The following is a 16,602-nucleotide window of genomic DNA, read 5'->3' on the forward strand; positions in this document are numbered from 1 at the left end:
CTTACGGGCGAGTCCGCGATCCATAAAGTTCCCAGCTGTGCCTGAATCGACTGGCGCCTTATGCTGGAGAGAGGGAGAAAATTCAAGTGAAAAAAAATAATACAAACATGTGACCAACAGGGGGCTCTGGGTGAGTTTGATGCTGATTCACCTGGGGTGACCGAGAAGTGTTCTGCCTGCCCTCTCGACTCCCAGACGGGCTCCTCCAGCACCGGTCGGAAGTGTGTCCTCTCTGACCACAGCTGGTGCAGGAGGAGCCCCCTCTAACTCCATAGGAATGGGAGCGGGAGGGCTAGGAGGTGGAACTGACAGGACCCTTTCTGAACGCCCGTGGAAAGCTAGTAGATTGTCCAGCCGGGTTGACATGTCTATGAGTTCGTCGAAGGAGAGAGTGGGCTGCCGACAAGCTAGCTCCATGTGGACGTCCTCCCGTAGGCTGCACCGGTAGTAGTCCATCAGCGTCCTGTCATTCCACCCAGCCCCAGCGGCCAAGGTCCGGAACTCCAAAGCAAAGTTTTGCGCGCTCCTCGTCTAATGCCTAAGGTGGAATAGCCCCTCACCCGCCGATCGGGATAGTGATCCTTCGCCGAGTCTGGACCATTCCAGACAGCGTTGGCCAACTCCAAGGCTCAGTCCGTCAGGCAGGAGACAAGGACGGTCACACTCTCCTCGCTCGAAGGAGTCGGCCTCACGGTAGCCAGGTACAACTCGAGCTGGAGTAAAAACCCCTGGCACCCAGCCTCCACTCCATCGTACTCCCTCGGGGGCGCAAGACGAAGTGCGCTGGAGCCGGACGCCGCCGGAGGAGTGGGTTGACTCGTCGGAGGAGCTGGAGGTGAGGTGGAGAGACCACTCCTCTCCCATCGGTCCATTTTCTCCATCATCTGGTCCATCGCCGACCCAATCCGATGGAGGATGGTCGTATGATGGAGGTCCTGCATCGATGGAAGGGGGGTGGCCGCTGCTCCTGCTGACTCCATTCTTTGGTGCGGGCTTCTGTAACGCACTAGGCGTAGTGGGTGCGGAGTCAGGCGCAGCAGGCAGAAGGTACGGAATAATGCTTTTATTCCGGCACAGAGAAAATCGTACACGCCAATACCGGGCGCACAGTAGACTGGTGATGACGACCACCGAGCGCCGCCCGAACAGGAAGAGGAGCCACCTTCGGTAGGAGTTGTGACAAATACGCCTTCTGGAGTGGCCCAGTCATAGTCCTGACCTCAACCCAATTGAGATGCTGTGGCATGACCTCAAGAGAGCAGTTCACAACAAACATCCTAAGCATATTGCTGAGCTGAAACCGTTTTTTAAAGATTAATGGTCCAAAATTCCTCCTGGCTGTTGTGCAGGTCTGAACTACAGAAAATGTTTGGTTGAGGTTATTGATGCCAAAGAGGGTCAACCAGTTATTAAATCCATGGGTTAACATACTTTTCCCACCCTGCACTGTGAATGTTTACACAGTGTGTTCAATAAAGACATGAAAATGTATAATTGTGTGTTATTAGTTTAAGTAGACTGTGTTTGTCTATTGTTGTGACCTAGTAATTTTACTCCTCTCCCCTGTAACTATTCCCCAGGTCGTTGCTGTAAATGAGAATGTGTTCTCATTCAACTTACCTGGTAAAATAACGGTAAAATAAATAAAAAGATGAAGATCAGATCAAATTTTATGACCAGTTTATGCAGAAATCCAGGTATTTCCAAAGGGTTCACATACTTTTTCTTGCCACTGTAACTTAAGTCCACGAGTGACAGTAGAAATCCAGGTTGAATGTGAAATAAGTGTTGGCAATTAGGCTACCAATTACTTGAACTAGATCCACTGTGGGAGCTGCAGGTAACCGGCAAAATAAAGGAAACACTTGAGTAAATGAGGGATACAAAATATATTGAAAGCAGGTACTTCCACACAGATGTGGTTCATGAGTTAATTAAGCAATAAACATTGCATAATACTTAGGATCATGAATTAAAACGCCAGGTTACGCATTATTTTGTCTACCATGGCTAGAAGAAAAGATTTCAGTGACTTTGAAAGAGGGGGTCTCAAAGGAGGGGGTTTAAAGGGTGTGTGTGTGTATGTGTCTGGGTCTCAGTCATCAGATCTCATCCCAATGGAATGCTTATGGGAGATTCTGGACCGGCACCTATGACAGCGTTTTCCATCATCATCAACAAAATACCAAATTATGGATTTTCTCACAGACTAATGGTGACACACCCCTCCAATAGAGTTCCAGACACTTGTAGAATCTATGCCAAGGTGCATTAAAGCTGTTCTTAAGGGCCTCCCAGGTGGCGCAGTGGTTAAGGCCACTGAGTCCCTGGGTTCGCGCCCAGGCTCTGTCGTAACCGGCCGCGACCGGGAGGTCCGTGGGGCGACGCACAATTGGCCTAGCGTCGTCCGGGTTAGGGAGGGCTTGGTCGGTAGGGGTGTCCTTGTCTCATCGCGCACCAGCGACTCCTGTGGCGGGCCGGGCGCAGTGCGCGCTAACCAAGGTGGCCAGGTACACAGTGTTTCCTCCGACACATTGGTGCGGCTGGCTTCCGGTTGGTTGGGTTGTGTATCGGAGGACGCATGACCTTCAACCTTCGTCTCTCCCGAGCCCGTACGGGAGTTGTAGCGATGAGACAAGATAGTAGCTACTACAACAATTGGATACCACAAAATTGGGGAGAAAAAGGGGTAATTTTGTTTTTAAAAGCAACAAAAAAAAGCTGCTCTTGCAGTTCCTCTCAAGCTCTGTAAGGTTGCATGGGGAGCGACGCTGCACAACTAAGTCTCTCCAGAGATGTTCACTGAGTTCAAGTCTGGGCTCTGGCTGGGCAACTCAAGGACATTCAGAGACTTGTCCCAAATCCATGCTTGCATTGTCATGGCTGTGTGCTTAGGGTCGTTGTCCTGTTGGAAGGTGAACCTTCCCCCATGTCTGAGGTCCTGAGCGCTCAGGAGCAGGTGTTCATCAAGGATTTCTCTGTGCTTTGCTCTTTTCATCTTTCCGTTGACCCTGACTTGTCTCCCAGTCCCTGCCACTGAAAAACATCCCCAGAGCATGATGCTGCCACCACCATACTTCACCATAGAGATGGTGCCAGGTTTCCTCCAGATGTTACACTTGGCATTCAGACCAAAGAGTTCAATCTTGGTTTCATCAGACTGGAGAGTCTTGTTTCTCATAGTCTGCGTCCTTTAGGTGTCTTTTGGCAAACTCCAAGAGGGCTGTCATGTGCGTTTTACTGAGGAGTGGCTTCCCTCTGGCCACTCTGCCATAAAGGCCTGATTGGTGGAGTGCTGCAGAGATGGTTGTCCTTCTGGAAGGTTCTCCATCTCCACAGAGGAATTCTGAAGCTCTGTCAGAGTAAGCATCGGGTTCTTGGTCACCTCCCTGACCAAGGCCCTTCGCCCCTGATTGCTCCCTGACCAAGGCCCTTCACTCCCGATTGCTCAGTTTGGCCGGGCGGCCAGCTCTAGGAAGAGTCTTGGTGGTGCGAAACTTCTTCCATTTAATAATGATGGAGGCCACTGTGTTCTTGGGGACCTTCAATGCTGCATCATTTTTTGGGGACCCTTCCCCAGATCTGTGAGTCGACACAATCCAGTCTCGGAGCTCTACGGACAATTCCTTCGACCTCATGGCTTGGTTTTTGCTCTGACATGCACTGTCAACTTTGGGACCTTATATAGACAGGTGTGTGCCTTTCCAAATAATGCCCAATCAATTGAATTTACCACAGGTGAACTCCAATCAAGTTGTAGAAACATCTCAAGGATGATCAATGGAAACAGGGTACCCCTGAGCTCAAATTTGAGTCATAAGGTATTTCTGTTTTTTGTTTTTTTACAATTGCAAAAAAAATCGAAAAACCTGTTTTCTCTTTGTCATTATGGGTTATTGTGTGTAGATTTATGAAGAAAAACTTTTATTTTAATCAATTTTAGAATAAAGCTGTAACGTAACAAAACGTGGAAACGTTAAGGGGTCTGAATACTCTCCGAATGCACTTTATTGTATAAAATAAATACAAATACATTGGGCAGCACGTGTAAACACAGCCATAGAGCAGCCTACATCCATGTATCTGCTTTTTGTTGTTGTTGGTACCATGTGTATTTAAGAGCAAGAGTTTTCTTAATCTGTCTCTTGTCGTTTGTGTGAGAGAGGGAAATCTAGTGTCTATAGTATATAGGTGTATAGGTTCCCTATGCCTGCCCTTAAGACAGATGGACCTTCTTAGACATCTGCACGGTGTGACTTCCCCTTCCCTTCCCACTGGGGAAGGGTGAAGTGTACAGACGGTTAGGTTTGTAAAACCACCATCACATGCAGATGTACTACTACTGGCATGTTGTTAGATATTTTTTACCTGAGCAGAAGCAGACAGGTCATTTCAGTAATAGTGAGAAAGGAAGTCGAACTATTGATGAAAAAACAACATCTAAATCATATGAATAAATCCTGAATAAGATAAGGTCAATAGTCGAACGACAGACACAGTTTGTCCCAACAAAAGGAGCCTTTATTGGGGGTTGTTGAATGTAAATGTACAGTATGTACATCGTTTGAGTGAACCACAACAGGAAACCCTTATGACAATCAGAGCAGAACATCTGAAGAGAGAAATACCATCTAACAACCCTCAGATCAAGTCCCAAGTCTTATTCACATCAAGACAAGAGAGAGGAAGGAAGGGCGGACACTGGTACGAACATAAGAAGATCCACTTACACTGTGTGATCGCACAATAATGTATGATAATGGGAGATGATGTGCTTGATAAGGGAAAGCAGCACGAGAAGCCTAGCAGGCAAGTAGATGGTGACAGTCTTGTTTACACTGAACTGTGCTGGGGTCAGAATGCAATCATGGTTACATTACTGTAGAGCCAGCACGAGATATGGGTTGGAATATGTACCTCAATGCAGGGATGGGATATGCTACTGTACTCAAAATTGTACCTTTGTACACACTGATACATCGAGAAGATTGAAATACTGAACCTTTTCCCAGAAAACTGCCCTTTACTTCCTCATGCTAGCTAGCTGCAGCAATTTTGGAATGGCAGTGTCAGCCAACTCTTTTGTTGTTCAACGCGATGTGCCATTCCATAATGTCTCCTGTGGCTACTGCTAGCTAGCATGAGGCCGAAAAGGGCAATTTTCCAGGAAAACAAGCAGTATTTCAATCTTTTCAATGGAGCAGTGTGGATAAAGGTCAAATTCGGAGTACAGTGCCATATCCCTCCCTGCATTGAGGTACGTTTTCAGAACCATATCTCATGCCGGCTCCACGGTGTGTTAATGTAACCATGATTGGTTCCGGCCTCTGTGCAGCTCAGTGTAAACAAGCGGAACGGTAGTATCGGTATCTTTTGGCAAGCAACAGTCATGTAGTGGAGTGAAACAAAGTCTCAGTGGAGAGCAGCTTCTCACAATCCCCTTACTGCTCTCCTACCACCTGCCACTCACACCGACACTAATCACTCCACGGCTGCTCAGGCCGCTAAAGGCACACACACACTCCTTCTCTAGGGGTGATCGTTGAAGAATCTAGCTAGTGCACTCAAGTTGTTTATTGGCTACCCCCCCCCCCCCCCCCCCCTCCATCCCGCCTCTCTCTTTGAGTGAGGTGATATGCTTCTGAGAAGAAGTGAGATGAGTGAATGAAGAAAATCTGGATTTATTTACATGAGCTGCAGATCCGTCGGGAGCCACCGTGTTGGGGCCCAACGTGATAATCAATCTCAGCATGGACTCCTCTATACTCCCTCACCGTCTCCTCCCCTCTGTCAGTCTCTCTGTCTCCCTCTTCTCTTTCAATCTCTTCATGCTGTCAAAATCATTTTGTATCTCATTGCCTATTCTGCTCATATCTGTCAACTTCACTTCTGTCTCCTAATGCATTCGTCACCAAGGCAATTTAAGTATTGGGCTGCGGCTTGGTCGCTCTACAACCATGCAGGACTGCTCTTACAGGTTTATTCTTACATTTTCCTTGAAATAGGATGGAAACCTTTGTTATGGTCAGATGATTCTAAGACAAACTGCTTCCGGACACCCAAGTCTGTGATTCCCTTTATAGTGCCCTACTTTTGACCAGGGCACATTAGGCTCTCATCAAAAGTAGTGTGAAGGGACTTCACTATGAAGGGACTAAGGTTCCATTTGGAACCTACCCTTACTTACAGATAAAGTACATGACCTATGAGTCACTCCTTTTCAGACGGGTCTACAGAGATGTGGACAGCCAGACTCTGGCCAGGCCCATGCAGATAGACTGGAGTTTAATACGCACAGACTGTCCTCTACTCTCCTTTTACAGACAGACAACAAAGGTCCAGTCCAAAGACAAATATGCTTCATCTGACATGAGGCGCTTCGCTCACTGCTCCCTTTCCTCTCCCTCTTCTCTCCTCTCCTCTGTCTGGTGAGGGCTCCACTGAAGGTCAGGAATTACAATGATGTAGAGACCAGACCGTGCTGCTCCCAGAGCTAACTTGCCTGTGATGTTTTAGTGATTCCCCAACATTATTTAGCTAAAGACGCTATTTCTCTCCTACGGTCTGCAGGTTTGCTCTCGATTTATTCGTTATGAATTGATGTTTAAACTTTATCTAAACTGAAACATTGTTGGACTATTTGTGTGAAGCCATAATAAATATTAAAGGGTACACTATTCCTGCCAAACTGATGGTGAATTAAAATGGTAGCTACAATAAAAGGTAACATTTATTCATAACATTAACACAATATTGAGCTGTACCTTGAAAACAACGCACAATATAGTTACACTTTAAAAGGCAAACAAACTCCAATGAACATCTGATAATGTAGATCAGAGATAGTGGTTGAGTGTAAAATAATACTGACTTTGTAAACACCTTCGATTGTTTTACTTATGAATCCTGCTAAAAAAATGTATTGATAATACTGTAATAAGTACCGTTCACAATGCTGACATAATAACTCCCAACAAGAGTAAGATATACACATGAAACACATGTCTGAAATAACACATAATAACACATATGAAAGCATGAAATATCAAAGTGATACTTTAATACAGTGCAACATTCAGTGCAACATTTAGAATCCTCCCCCAGCCACTAAAAAATGTACTGCAAGAGGGTTCTCGATATTTTGGATATAGTTGCTGATAGTAGCCAGAGGAGGAGACTCCGCTAGAGGCTGTAATGTGGCACTGGCCTGTGATACATGTTGTGTTGTAACAGAGATCTCCCTCCATGGATGCTGCCTACTGGGCTAATAGTTCAGTCAGTGTAGTTGTCAGACAACGTATCAGAAATGTTCAACAGTGCCTCAGAGAAGTCAACCGCCTGACAAGAGAAATCCATTTGATAGATTAATGCAATAGAGAGATCAAAGTTGCATCGTGCCATTTCTCCCTCCGACAGCTTGTAAACCCCACCACGGCAGCTGTAATAGTTGAATATTGTCAACCGCTTTCATGGGATGTCTAGCTTGACAGTTACGTACATTCAAAACAAAATGTACAACAGAGATCAACACAGACCTCACAAGCCAAGCCATGTATAGTAGCAAACAAGCAAGTGTTTGTAACATTACAGGAGGAAGTGAACTGGTATGATTGACAATTACATTTCAAAGAAGCAACAACGTTATACTGTACATAAAGAACATCCCAAACATAACTGTACTATGTACAAAGAGGTCCACACAAGATATGAACTGCTCATTCAGCATTGTGTCAGAGAGCACTGTGTGTGCGTCCCATGGCTACCTATTCCATATGGGGAATAGGTTTCCATTTGCAATGCAACTGTAACTGTGGTATACTATAAGCTGTGTGTGAGATGCTGTCTAGCAGTACAGCTGGGACCATCAAAGCAGTAACCACTCAGGTCACTGTAGCAGAGATAAGCACAACTCATGGTGCGCTGCAGCAGCCAGGGTCCATCATGTAGATGGTAGACTCCTACATACAGGTAAGTGAAAAACACATCACACACACACATGCACACACTTACAACCATCTTCTTTTTTTTTTTTACCTAACTGGGCATCACGTTTTAATTAATACAAACAACTACCTCTGCAACAGACACACCATTTTAGAATTACTCTTACGACAAAAGAGATATCTTCTCTTTTTACCCTGTGTCTTTGCCTGTGTGCTTCTCTTTATGTGTGTGTGCAGTTGTTCTGTCTCTCTCTCTGTTCCGTCTCTCTCTCTCTTTTCTTGTGGGTAATTAGTGTGATTGAGGAGTGATGGCACTGATGAGGACATTCACCCAGTTGAGTAGTCAGCTTGGCGCCAGCTCTCTCAGGAACAAGGCAAACTTATTGTCTCCATCACTACAGTGATCAAAACCAACACTGCTTTCTTAAACAACCTACCATCCAACCTGGAACATTGTCAATTAACAGATGGGTTTTGAATGCGGTTGATTACGCATTCAGTTGCCTGTCTTTGACAAAATCCCCACTTGAACCTGCCATCTGAAATGGAAAAACATTCTGCAGCATTTTGAAACTGAGTGTTTGGTCTATTTTTGGTTTTAGTATTCAGTCCGTATGTTGTCGGACTAACTGTAAGAGAGCAATGCCTTTTTAGCTAGACTAGTGCCTGTGCCTGGGAGAGCTTGTTTGCAGAGAATCACAGCCTGCCTGGTTCCCCATGGTAAATTAATCAGTTGCAAGGCGTGTTTCATTCAGTAGCTGTCTACAGGAGTAATGGAATGTCTGGTGTATCCTGGCCTCTGTTTTACAGATTACTGGGCCCACTGAGACATGTAACTGTCAACACGCACACACACACACGCACACTCACACACTCACACACACACGCACGCACACACACACGAATCATCCCATTAAAATGTAAATCATTGGGTGCGTAGAATATCTACTTATCCCATTATAATTAGATAACTATTCTTTCTGCACTGTCACTCCTCAGTTACTGTCTCCGGTAGATATATTAGATATAGTAGATTATATTGCAGATTATATAGTGAATACAAATATAAACGCAACATACAACAATTTGTAAGATTTTACTGAGTTACAGTTCATATATGAGAAAATCAGTCAATTGAAATAAAACCATTAGGCCCTAATCTATGGATTTCACATGACTGGAAATACAGATATGTATCTGTTGGTCACAGATACAGTACCGTAAAAGAAAATGAGCCCCACAATGGGCCTCAGCATTTCGTCACAGTATTTCTGTGCATTCAAATTGCCATCGATAAAATGCAATTGTGCTTGTTGTCCGTAGCTTACGTCTGCCCATACCATAACCCCACCGCCACCATGGGGCACTCTGTTCACAATGTTGACATCAGCAAACCGCTCACCTACACAAAGCCATACACGTGGTCTGCTGTTGTGAGTCCAGTTGGACGTAATGGCAAATTCTCTAAAACAATGTTGGAGGCAGCTTATGGTAGAGAAATGAACATTAAATTCTCTGGTGGACATTCCTGCAGTCAGCATGTCAATTGCATGCTCCCTCAAAACTTGAGACATCTGTGGCATTGTGTTGTGTGACAAAACTGCACATTTTAGAGTGGCCTTTTATTGTCCCCAGTACAAGGGGCACCTGTATAGTGATCATGCTGTTTAATCAGCTTATTGATATGTCACACCTGTCAGGTGGCTGGATTATCTTGGCACAGGATAAATGCTCACTAACAGGGATGCCAATGCATTTGTACACAAAGTTTGAGAGAAATAAGCTTTTTGTGAGTATGGAATATTTCTGGGATATTTTATTTCAGCTCATGAAACATGGCACCTACACTTTACATGATGTGTTTATTTTTTGTTCAGTGTATATTCCACACTACCAATAAACTCACTCTTACAAGGCCCAGAGATATGAAGAAACAGGTGTTACTTGCCCTTCTGTTACCCCTCCTGTCCCCTCTGCCCTCTAGATCATGTTGACCCTCTGTTACCCCTCCTGTCCCCTCTGCCCTCTAGATCATGTTGACCCTCTGTTACCCCTCCTGTCCCCTCTGCCCTCTAGATCATGTTGACCCTCTGTTACCCCTCCTGTCCTCTCTGTCCTCTAGATCATGTTGACCTAGTGTGAACAGGCTGAAACTCCACATCAAACCTGCCGGAGATCTGAGATGACTACGGTGCTCATTTTACTCTGGTCAAAGTGTGTGTGGGGGTGTGCATGTGCATGCATGTGCATGTATGTGTTGGAGGGCGAGTGTGCCTCTGTCTGATGTGAGAACAATTGTGGGTGTCAGTGTGTCTATTTGAGAATGTGTGATTGTGTGGGGATGTGTGTGCTGAACATCATACAATGTGTCATTGTGGGGTTTCAGATGGCAGGGTAGACAGGAACTGCTGTGACACATCAAGAATCATTATACACAGCTCCTTCCTGCTGGACTCAGTCTCACACAGAGGTTGCATGCCAAATGACACCCTATTCCCTATTTAGTGTACTACTTTTGAACAGGGTCCATAGGACTCTGGTCAAAAGTAGTGCACTATAAAGGGAATAGGGTTCCATTTGAGACACAGAGGTCTCATAAAGAGAGCATGGCCTCTAAGCTGCCTCCCTTCCTCTCATATCTGCATTATGCTAAGTATCCAGGCACATCTTCCCATCGCTAGTTAGAAGAACTAACATCATCCCCGAAAACACAATCCAGCCTTTACTGTCAATAAGAGCATGCTGTATAAGAGGAAGTCCTCACAGTGCAGTTTCTCTGCCTCTGTAATCACACCACTTTTCTCTCCTGTTGTCTTGTACACAGCTGACTATCACTGTTCAGGTTAGGGTCTGTTTGTTCAGCTCTATCCCACATTATTCCACTGAAGTCTACATGCTGACAGGACACCAGCTAAACACACCTCAGCCACAATAATCTGTTTCAAAGTGTGTGTCCTATGGAGTGTGGGCTTGTTAACCCTGGGCTCCACTATGGGGGCTGAGGAGATGCTACAGGAATGGCAGGCTTATCATATGTTTCTGACAAGCTGAGAAAACCACTGTACTGTGAGGACTGACTGTGCTTCCAGCACGGGGGCGGCAATCAAACGTTAATGCACCATTCAGAAGTACGGGTGGTAATATGAACTCATACACCACTGTGTGTGTGTGTGGTGAGTGGGTCCTTAGAAGCAAATGTCAATTGCTAAATAAGTATTGGATACATTCTGATAGTTGAAGGTGTGTGGATAGTGTGAATGTTATCGGGTTCAGTTAGTGCTGTGTCCTGTATTAACCTTGTACTGTATTGACCCAATCTTATCCTGTATTGACCCAGTCTTATCCTGTATTGACCCAGTCTTGTTCTGTATTGACCCAGTCTTGTCCTGTATTGACCCAGTCTTGTCCTGTATTGACCCAGTCTTGTCCTGTATTGACCCAGTCTTATCCTGTATTGACCCAATCTTGTCCTCTATTGACCCAGTCTTATCCTGTATTGACCCAATCTTGTCCTTTATTTACACAGTCCTGTCTTGTATTGACCCAGTCTTGTCCTGTATTGACCCAGTCTTGTCTTGTATTGACCCAGTCTTGTCCTGTATTGACCCAGTCTTGTCCTGTATTGACCCAGTCTTGTCCTGTCTTGACCCAGTCTTGTCCTGTCTTGACCCAGTCTTGTCCTGTCTTGACCCAGTCTTATCCTGTCTTGACCCAGTCTTATCCTGTATTGACCCAATCTTGTCCTCTATTGACCCAGTCTTATCCTGTATTGACCCAATCTTGTCCTTTATTTACCCAGTCCTGTCTTGTATTGACCCAGTCTTGTCCTGTATTGACCCAGTCTTGTCTTGTATTGACCCAGTCTTGTCCTGTATTGACCCAGTCTTGTCCTCTATTGACCCAATCTTGTCCTGTCTTGACCCAATCGTATCCTGTATTGACCCAGTCTTATCCTGTCTTGACCCAGTCTTATCCTGTATTGACCCAATCTTGTCCTCTATTGACCCAGTCTTATCCTGTTTTGACCCAATCTTGTCCTTTATTTACCCAGTCCTGTCTTGTATTGACCCAGTCTTGTCCTGTATTGACCCAGTCTTGTCCTGTATTGACCCAGTCTTGTCCTGTATTGACCCAGTCTTGTCCTGTATTGACCCAATCGTGTCCTGTATTGACCCAGTCCTGTCCCAAATTTACCCAGTCTTGTTACCCAGTCATGAACCCAGCTCTTACAATATCTCTCTGGGCTATAGCAGGTACCAGGCAGTGTGCCCTATATATGCCTTATTGCCTTAGTTTAAACCAAGGACCACTGGATAAGCGCACTGCCCTCTGAAGGGGAACCAACCAAGCCTCAGCCACAGGTGGTAGACTTGATGCCCAACATTCAAAAAAAGGACATTATGTAAATGGTCAAAGACAAACATGGATGGAATATATGTGCACACGCATGCATGCACACACATACACAAACACAGCCCCCATGGGCAGGTATAGTGAGATTTAGCGGTGCCTGATTCTCCTCTCCCCTCTCTACTCAGGCAGGTTGTTGCTAGAGTAGAAGCTGGAGGTCTCCGACACATTCTTGGAGACACTGCGGGACGAGGAGCCGTTAGAGGTCAGGTCCAGAGAGGAGCACCTGGGTGCCGCTACTGCACACAACCCCCCTCCCCCTCCGCTAACCCCCTGCGCCTCGGACCCACACCCGGCCACAGATACGGCCCCAAACCTGGGAGGCTCCAGGTCGTCGGCCACATGCAGCACGGAGGACACGTTGGTCTCCATGCGGCTGGCCTTGTACATGCTGGCCTGGGTCTGCAGGTAACGTGTGGACTTGAGCTCCAGACCCTCGTAGGAGCCGGTGGGGACACAGGGACAGCAGCTGAAGGCCTGCTTGAAGCCAGCTCGGAACCTAGGGAAGGACAGAGAGACATACAGACAGACAAACGTTTAGATAACAGAGGACAGAGAGACATACAGACAGACAAACGGTTAGATAACAGAGGACAGACAGACAAACGGTTAGATAACAGAGGACAGACAGACAAACGGTTAGATAACAGAGGACAGACAGACAAACGGTTAGATAACAGAGGACAGACAGACAAACGGTTAGATAACAGAGGACAGACAGACAAACGGTTAGATAACAGAGGACAGAAGACAAACGGTTAGATAACAGAGGACAGACAGACAAACGGTTAGATAACAGAGGACAGACAGACAAACGGTTAGATAACAGAGGACAGACAGACAGACAGACAGACAGACAGACAGACAGACAGACAGACAGACAGACAGACGAGATGTTCAAAAAAGGGGAAAGTAAAATGGCTGAAGACAGACGAAGAGGCAAGAATTTGTTGGAAAATGAGTGGAGAGGCAGATGTGGTTATGAATGTTAAAACTTCAAATGGATATTGCTGTGGAGAGAAGAGCACTGTATAATGATTCATGACTTAGACCCTAACAGTTCTCTAGCAGTGCAACTAACTCTCACATTTTAATTTAGTCTTGTAACGACACTCAGTCATAACCGAGTATGAAATAGGCACCTTCAGAGACATATTTCAAAGACTTTTCAGACTTTTTTCGGACACCAGCTTGTTATTCTGAAAACCAATTGAAAGTTGGCTCTTCATAAAACTTTACCACCGCAGTGAATTATTCTGTGTTCGTAACCAAGTCGGAAGTGGGAATTTACCACCATAAAGTTAGATAGAGGACAATGTCCATGCCAAAACCATTTTGGCATGGACATTGCCTTTGAGGGCTTACAGAATTTTAAAGTAGTTAACTGGGTGGGCCTTCATTTGGGTGAAGGAAGGATCACATGATTCCCTCTGGGTCATCAGCCAATTAATTATACTCGTGAGCAAACATTCCATAACTGTTGTTGGTAGGACATCGGCAACTTGGCCTTTAAACCTGTTCAAACAACACACTCTAGCTGGCGGTATGCACCCTTTCAGTTTGTTTTCCAACTCATATAGGTAGTACAAAAATGTAATTGACTACTTCAAAAGGAAGATGGCCTCAATGGTGCTGCATGTGCGCTAACAGATACCATAATGGGACATGTATAAAGTTGATATTGCTATCCTTCTATATGTTTACAGCATACCACTGTGAAAAATCTATTGAACTGCCCTCTAACAGTCACGCCCTGATATGTTTCACCTGTCCTTGTGCTGGTCTCCACCCCCCTCCAGGTGTCACCCATCTTCCCAATTATCCCCTGGGTACTTATTCCTGTCTGTGCCAGTTCAATTAGTTTGTTCATACCTACCAGCGTTTTTCCGTTGCGCCTGTCTGTGCTTTAGTGCCTGTTTTCTAGTTTCCCGGTTTTGACCATTCCTGCCTGCCCTGAGCCTGCCTGTCATCCTGTACCTTTGCCCCACTACTCTGGATTACTGACCTCTGCCTGTCCTGACCCTGAGCCCACCTGCTGTTCCGGTGCCTTATACCCAATCTGGATTATATACCCCTGCCAGCCTTGACCTGTTTGCATGCCCCTGTTTAAAGAATAAACTTAAATTTCTTCAACACTGTCTGCACCTGGGTCATACCTTAAAACATGATACTAACTGGTCATTACTAGTGAGAAACCTCTCTATCCTCCTTGAGCTCTGACTTCTCCCAAATGGTGACCTCTGACGTCACCTACTAAGGAAATTACCTTGATTTCAACATTTTCAGCATTTAACTATGAAACAGTATTTTTAAAAAGCTATTTATTGATATAGTTTTTGAAGACCATCATTTCTTTTACGAGCCTGATAGCTGTACTTTTAGTTTATGGTTGACACAGCTTGTTGGCTATTAGCTAATCGGATGTTTCTCAGCAAGTGCACGTGAATGCATCCAATTGGTATTTACAACTTCACAACTGGTAAATTCCTACCTCCCGATTGGAGCTCAAGGATGATATACAAGTTTCCTGCTAGTAATTACCAGTTGGAGGGCCGTTCAATTGTATTTTTTCCAGTCATATGTGATAAACATATAGAATGATAGAGATCATCTTTATATATGTTCCATTATGGTGTCTATGAGCGCACGGGCAGCGCCATTGAGGCCATCTCCATTTTGAAGTAGTCCATTTTCTTCTACTTCTATTAATTGGCAAACTAAAAAGGTACATACTGAGTGTATTGTTTGAACATGTATAAAGCCATGGTTGGTGATTTCCTGCTACCTACAATTATGGAATGTTTGCTCACAAGTAGAATTTATTGGCGGATCCCTCCTGATGAACCGGATGGAATCATCCCACCCAGCTGACTACTTTAAAATGGTGAAGCACTCAATGACAGTGTCCATACCATCTAACTCTATGGTGGTAGATTCACACTTCCCACTTGGTTACAAATGCATTATTAGACATCTGTCTTCCCAAAACAATTTTTAAATCATTAAAAAACTAACATAGAGGTTTTACTATTATGTTTTACTATTATTATGCCATACCCAGGATGTCAACAAGTCATATGAGAGCAAGTGGTTGTTTTTCATGCAGGAATTCAAATAAGTATTTTTCATTTTGCCTTCACCACAGTGGTAAAAGTTATGAATAATACGTGCTGAACAGTCCATAACTTATAAATAATGCAATGAATAATCTATGTACATAATAAAAACAGGTGTTAAAGAGAATGATAAACAATTGTGTGTGTATGTGTGTGTGTGTTCGTGTGTAGTGTGTGTGCTTGTGTGTAGTGTAGTGTAGTGTACCTACCTGTCGTTGAGACAGCAGTAGATGATAGGGTTGTACATGGTGGAGCTCATGGCCAGCCACATGACAGCCAGGTACACCTGTTGGATGTAGAGCGTCTCAAACAGGAGGGGGAAGAACAGGTGGAGCAGGAAGTACACGTGGTAGGGCAGCCAGCAGAGAGAAAACGTACACACCACCACGATCATCATCTTCACCACCTAACACAGACAGACACAGATACCACAAAGGGTTGGGCTCAATTAATCCATTCCACAGATATTCTATTTAATTAGTTCTAAATGTAATTATGTGTTGAATTCAGTCATTCAGAAAGGGGACAAGACAGCAAAAAGAAAGTGAAAGACGATGTATGTTAGAGAAATAAGAAACCATCAGACATGTAGCTATCCGTTGGGGAATGATGAGAGGAGTAGAGAGAGCTTGAAGCTCAGGGTGTCGTTGTGTTTATTTCATGAGTCATGGAGGAAGAAGTAAACATTGACCAACTTTCAACTCCTCCCTCTGTTTCTCTGACTTGACCTGAAGTTGATGCAGCAGAGTTGTTTGGGATGCGTTCCAAATGGAACCATGTTCCCTTTATAGTGCTAGGTATTCCTGGAAGCAAATCATTTACAAACATGACATGAGAATGTGTACATTTCTGAGGAAATGTCTAATTTAAAGTGTCTTTCAGTTTATTGATTGCCCTTCATAATTCTTCTTAAGGCTAGGCGTCCTGCTAGGCGTCCTGTCGACAACATCCGGTGAAATTGGAGGGAGCGCAATTCAAATAAATAACCGTAATATTAAGCATTTATGAACATACAAGTATCTTATATTGTTTAAAAGCTTAAATTATTGTTAATCTAACTGCATTGTCCGATTTACAATAGGCTTTACAGCGAAAGCATACCATGCGATTGTTTGAGAACCGCGCCTAACATC

At 44.7% G+C, this 16,602-nt stretch overlaps 1 protein-coding gene across 1 annotated transcript in view; it reads right to left on the minus strand.

The window, feature by feature from the left end:
- Nucleotides 1-4,499: 4,499 nt before the first annotated feature.
- The window catches only part of LOC110536266 (substance-P receptor), a 45,832-nt gene continuing 33,729 nt past the window's right edge, over nt 4,500-16,602 (minus strand). The window contains exons 4-5 of the mRNA XM_021621960.3: nt 15,679-15,875; nt 4,500-12,852 (exon numbers count right to left, since the gene is read on the minus strand). Coding sequence (XP_021477635.2) covers nt 12,474-12,852; nt 15,679-15,875 — 576 coding nt within the window. The 3' untranslated portion in view covers nt 4,500-12,473. The remainder of the gene's footprint in view (nt 12,853-15,678; nt 15,876-16,602) is intronic.

Source organism: Oncorhynchus mykiss, chromosome 11, assembly GCF_057628025.1.
Source record: "Oncorhynchus mykiss isolate SJ-2025 chromosome 11, ASM5762802v1, whole genome shotgun sequence".
Classification (NCBI taxonomy): domain Eukaryota; kingdom Metazoa; phylum Chordata; class Actinopteri; order Salmoniformes; family Salmonidae; genus Oncorhynchus; species Oncorhynchus mykiss.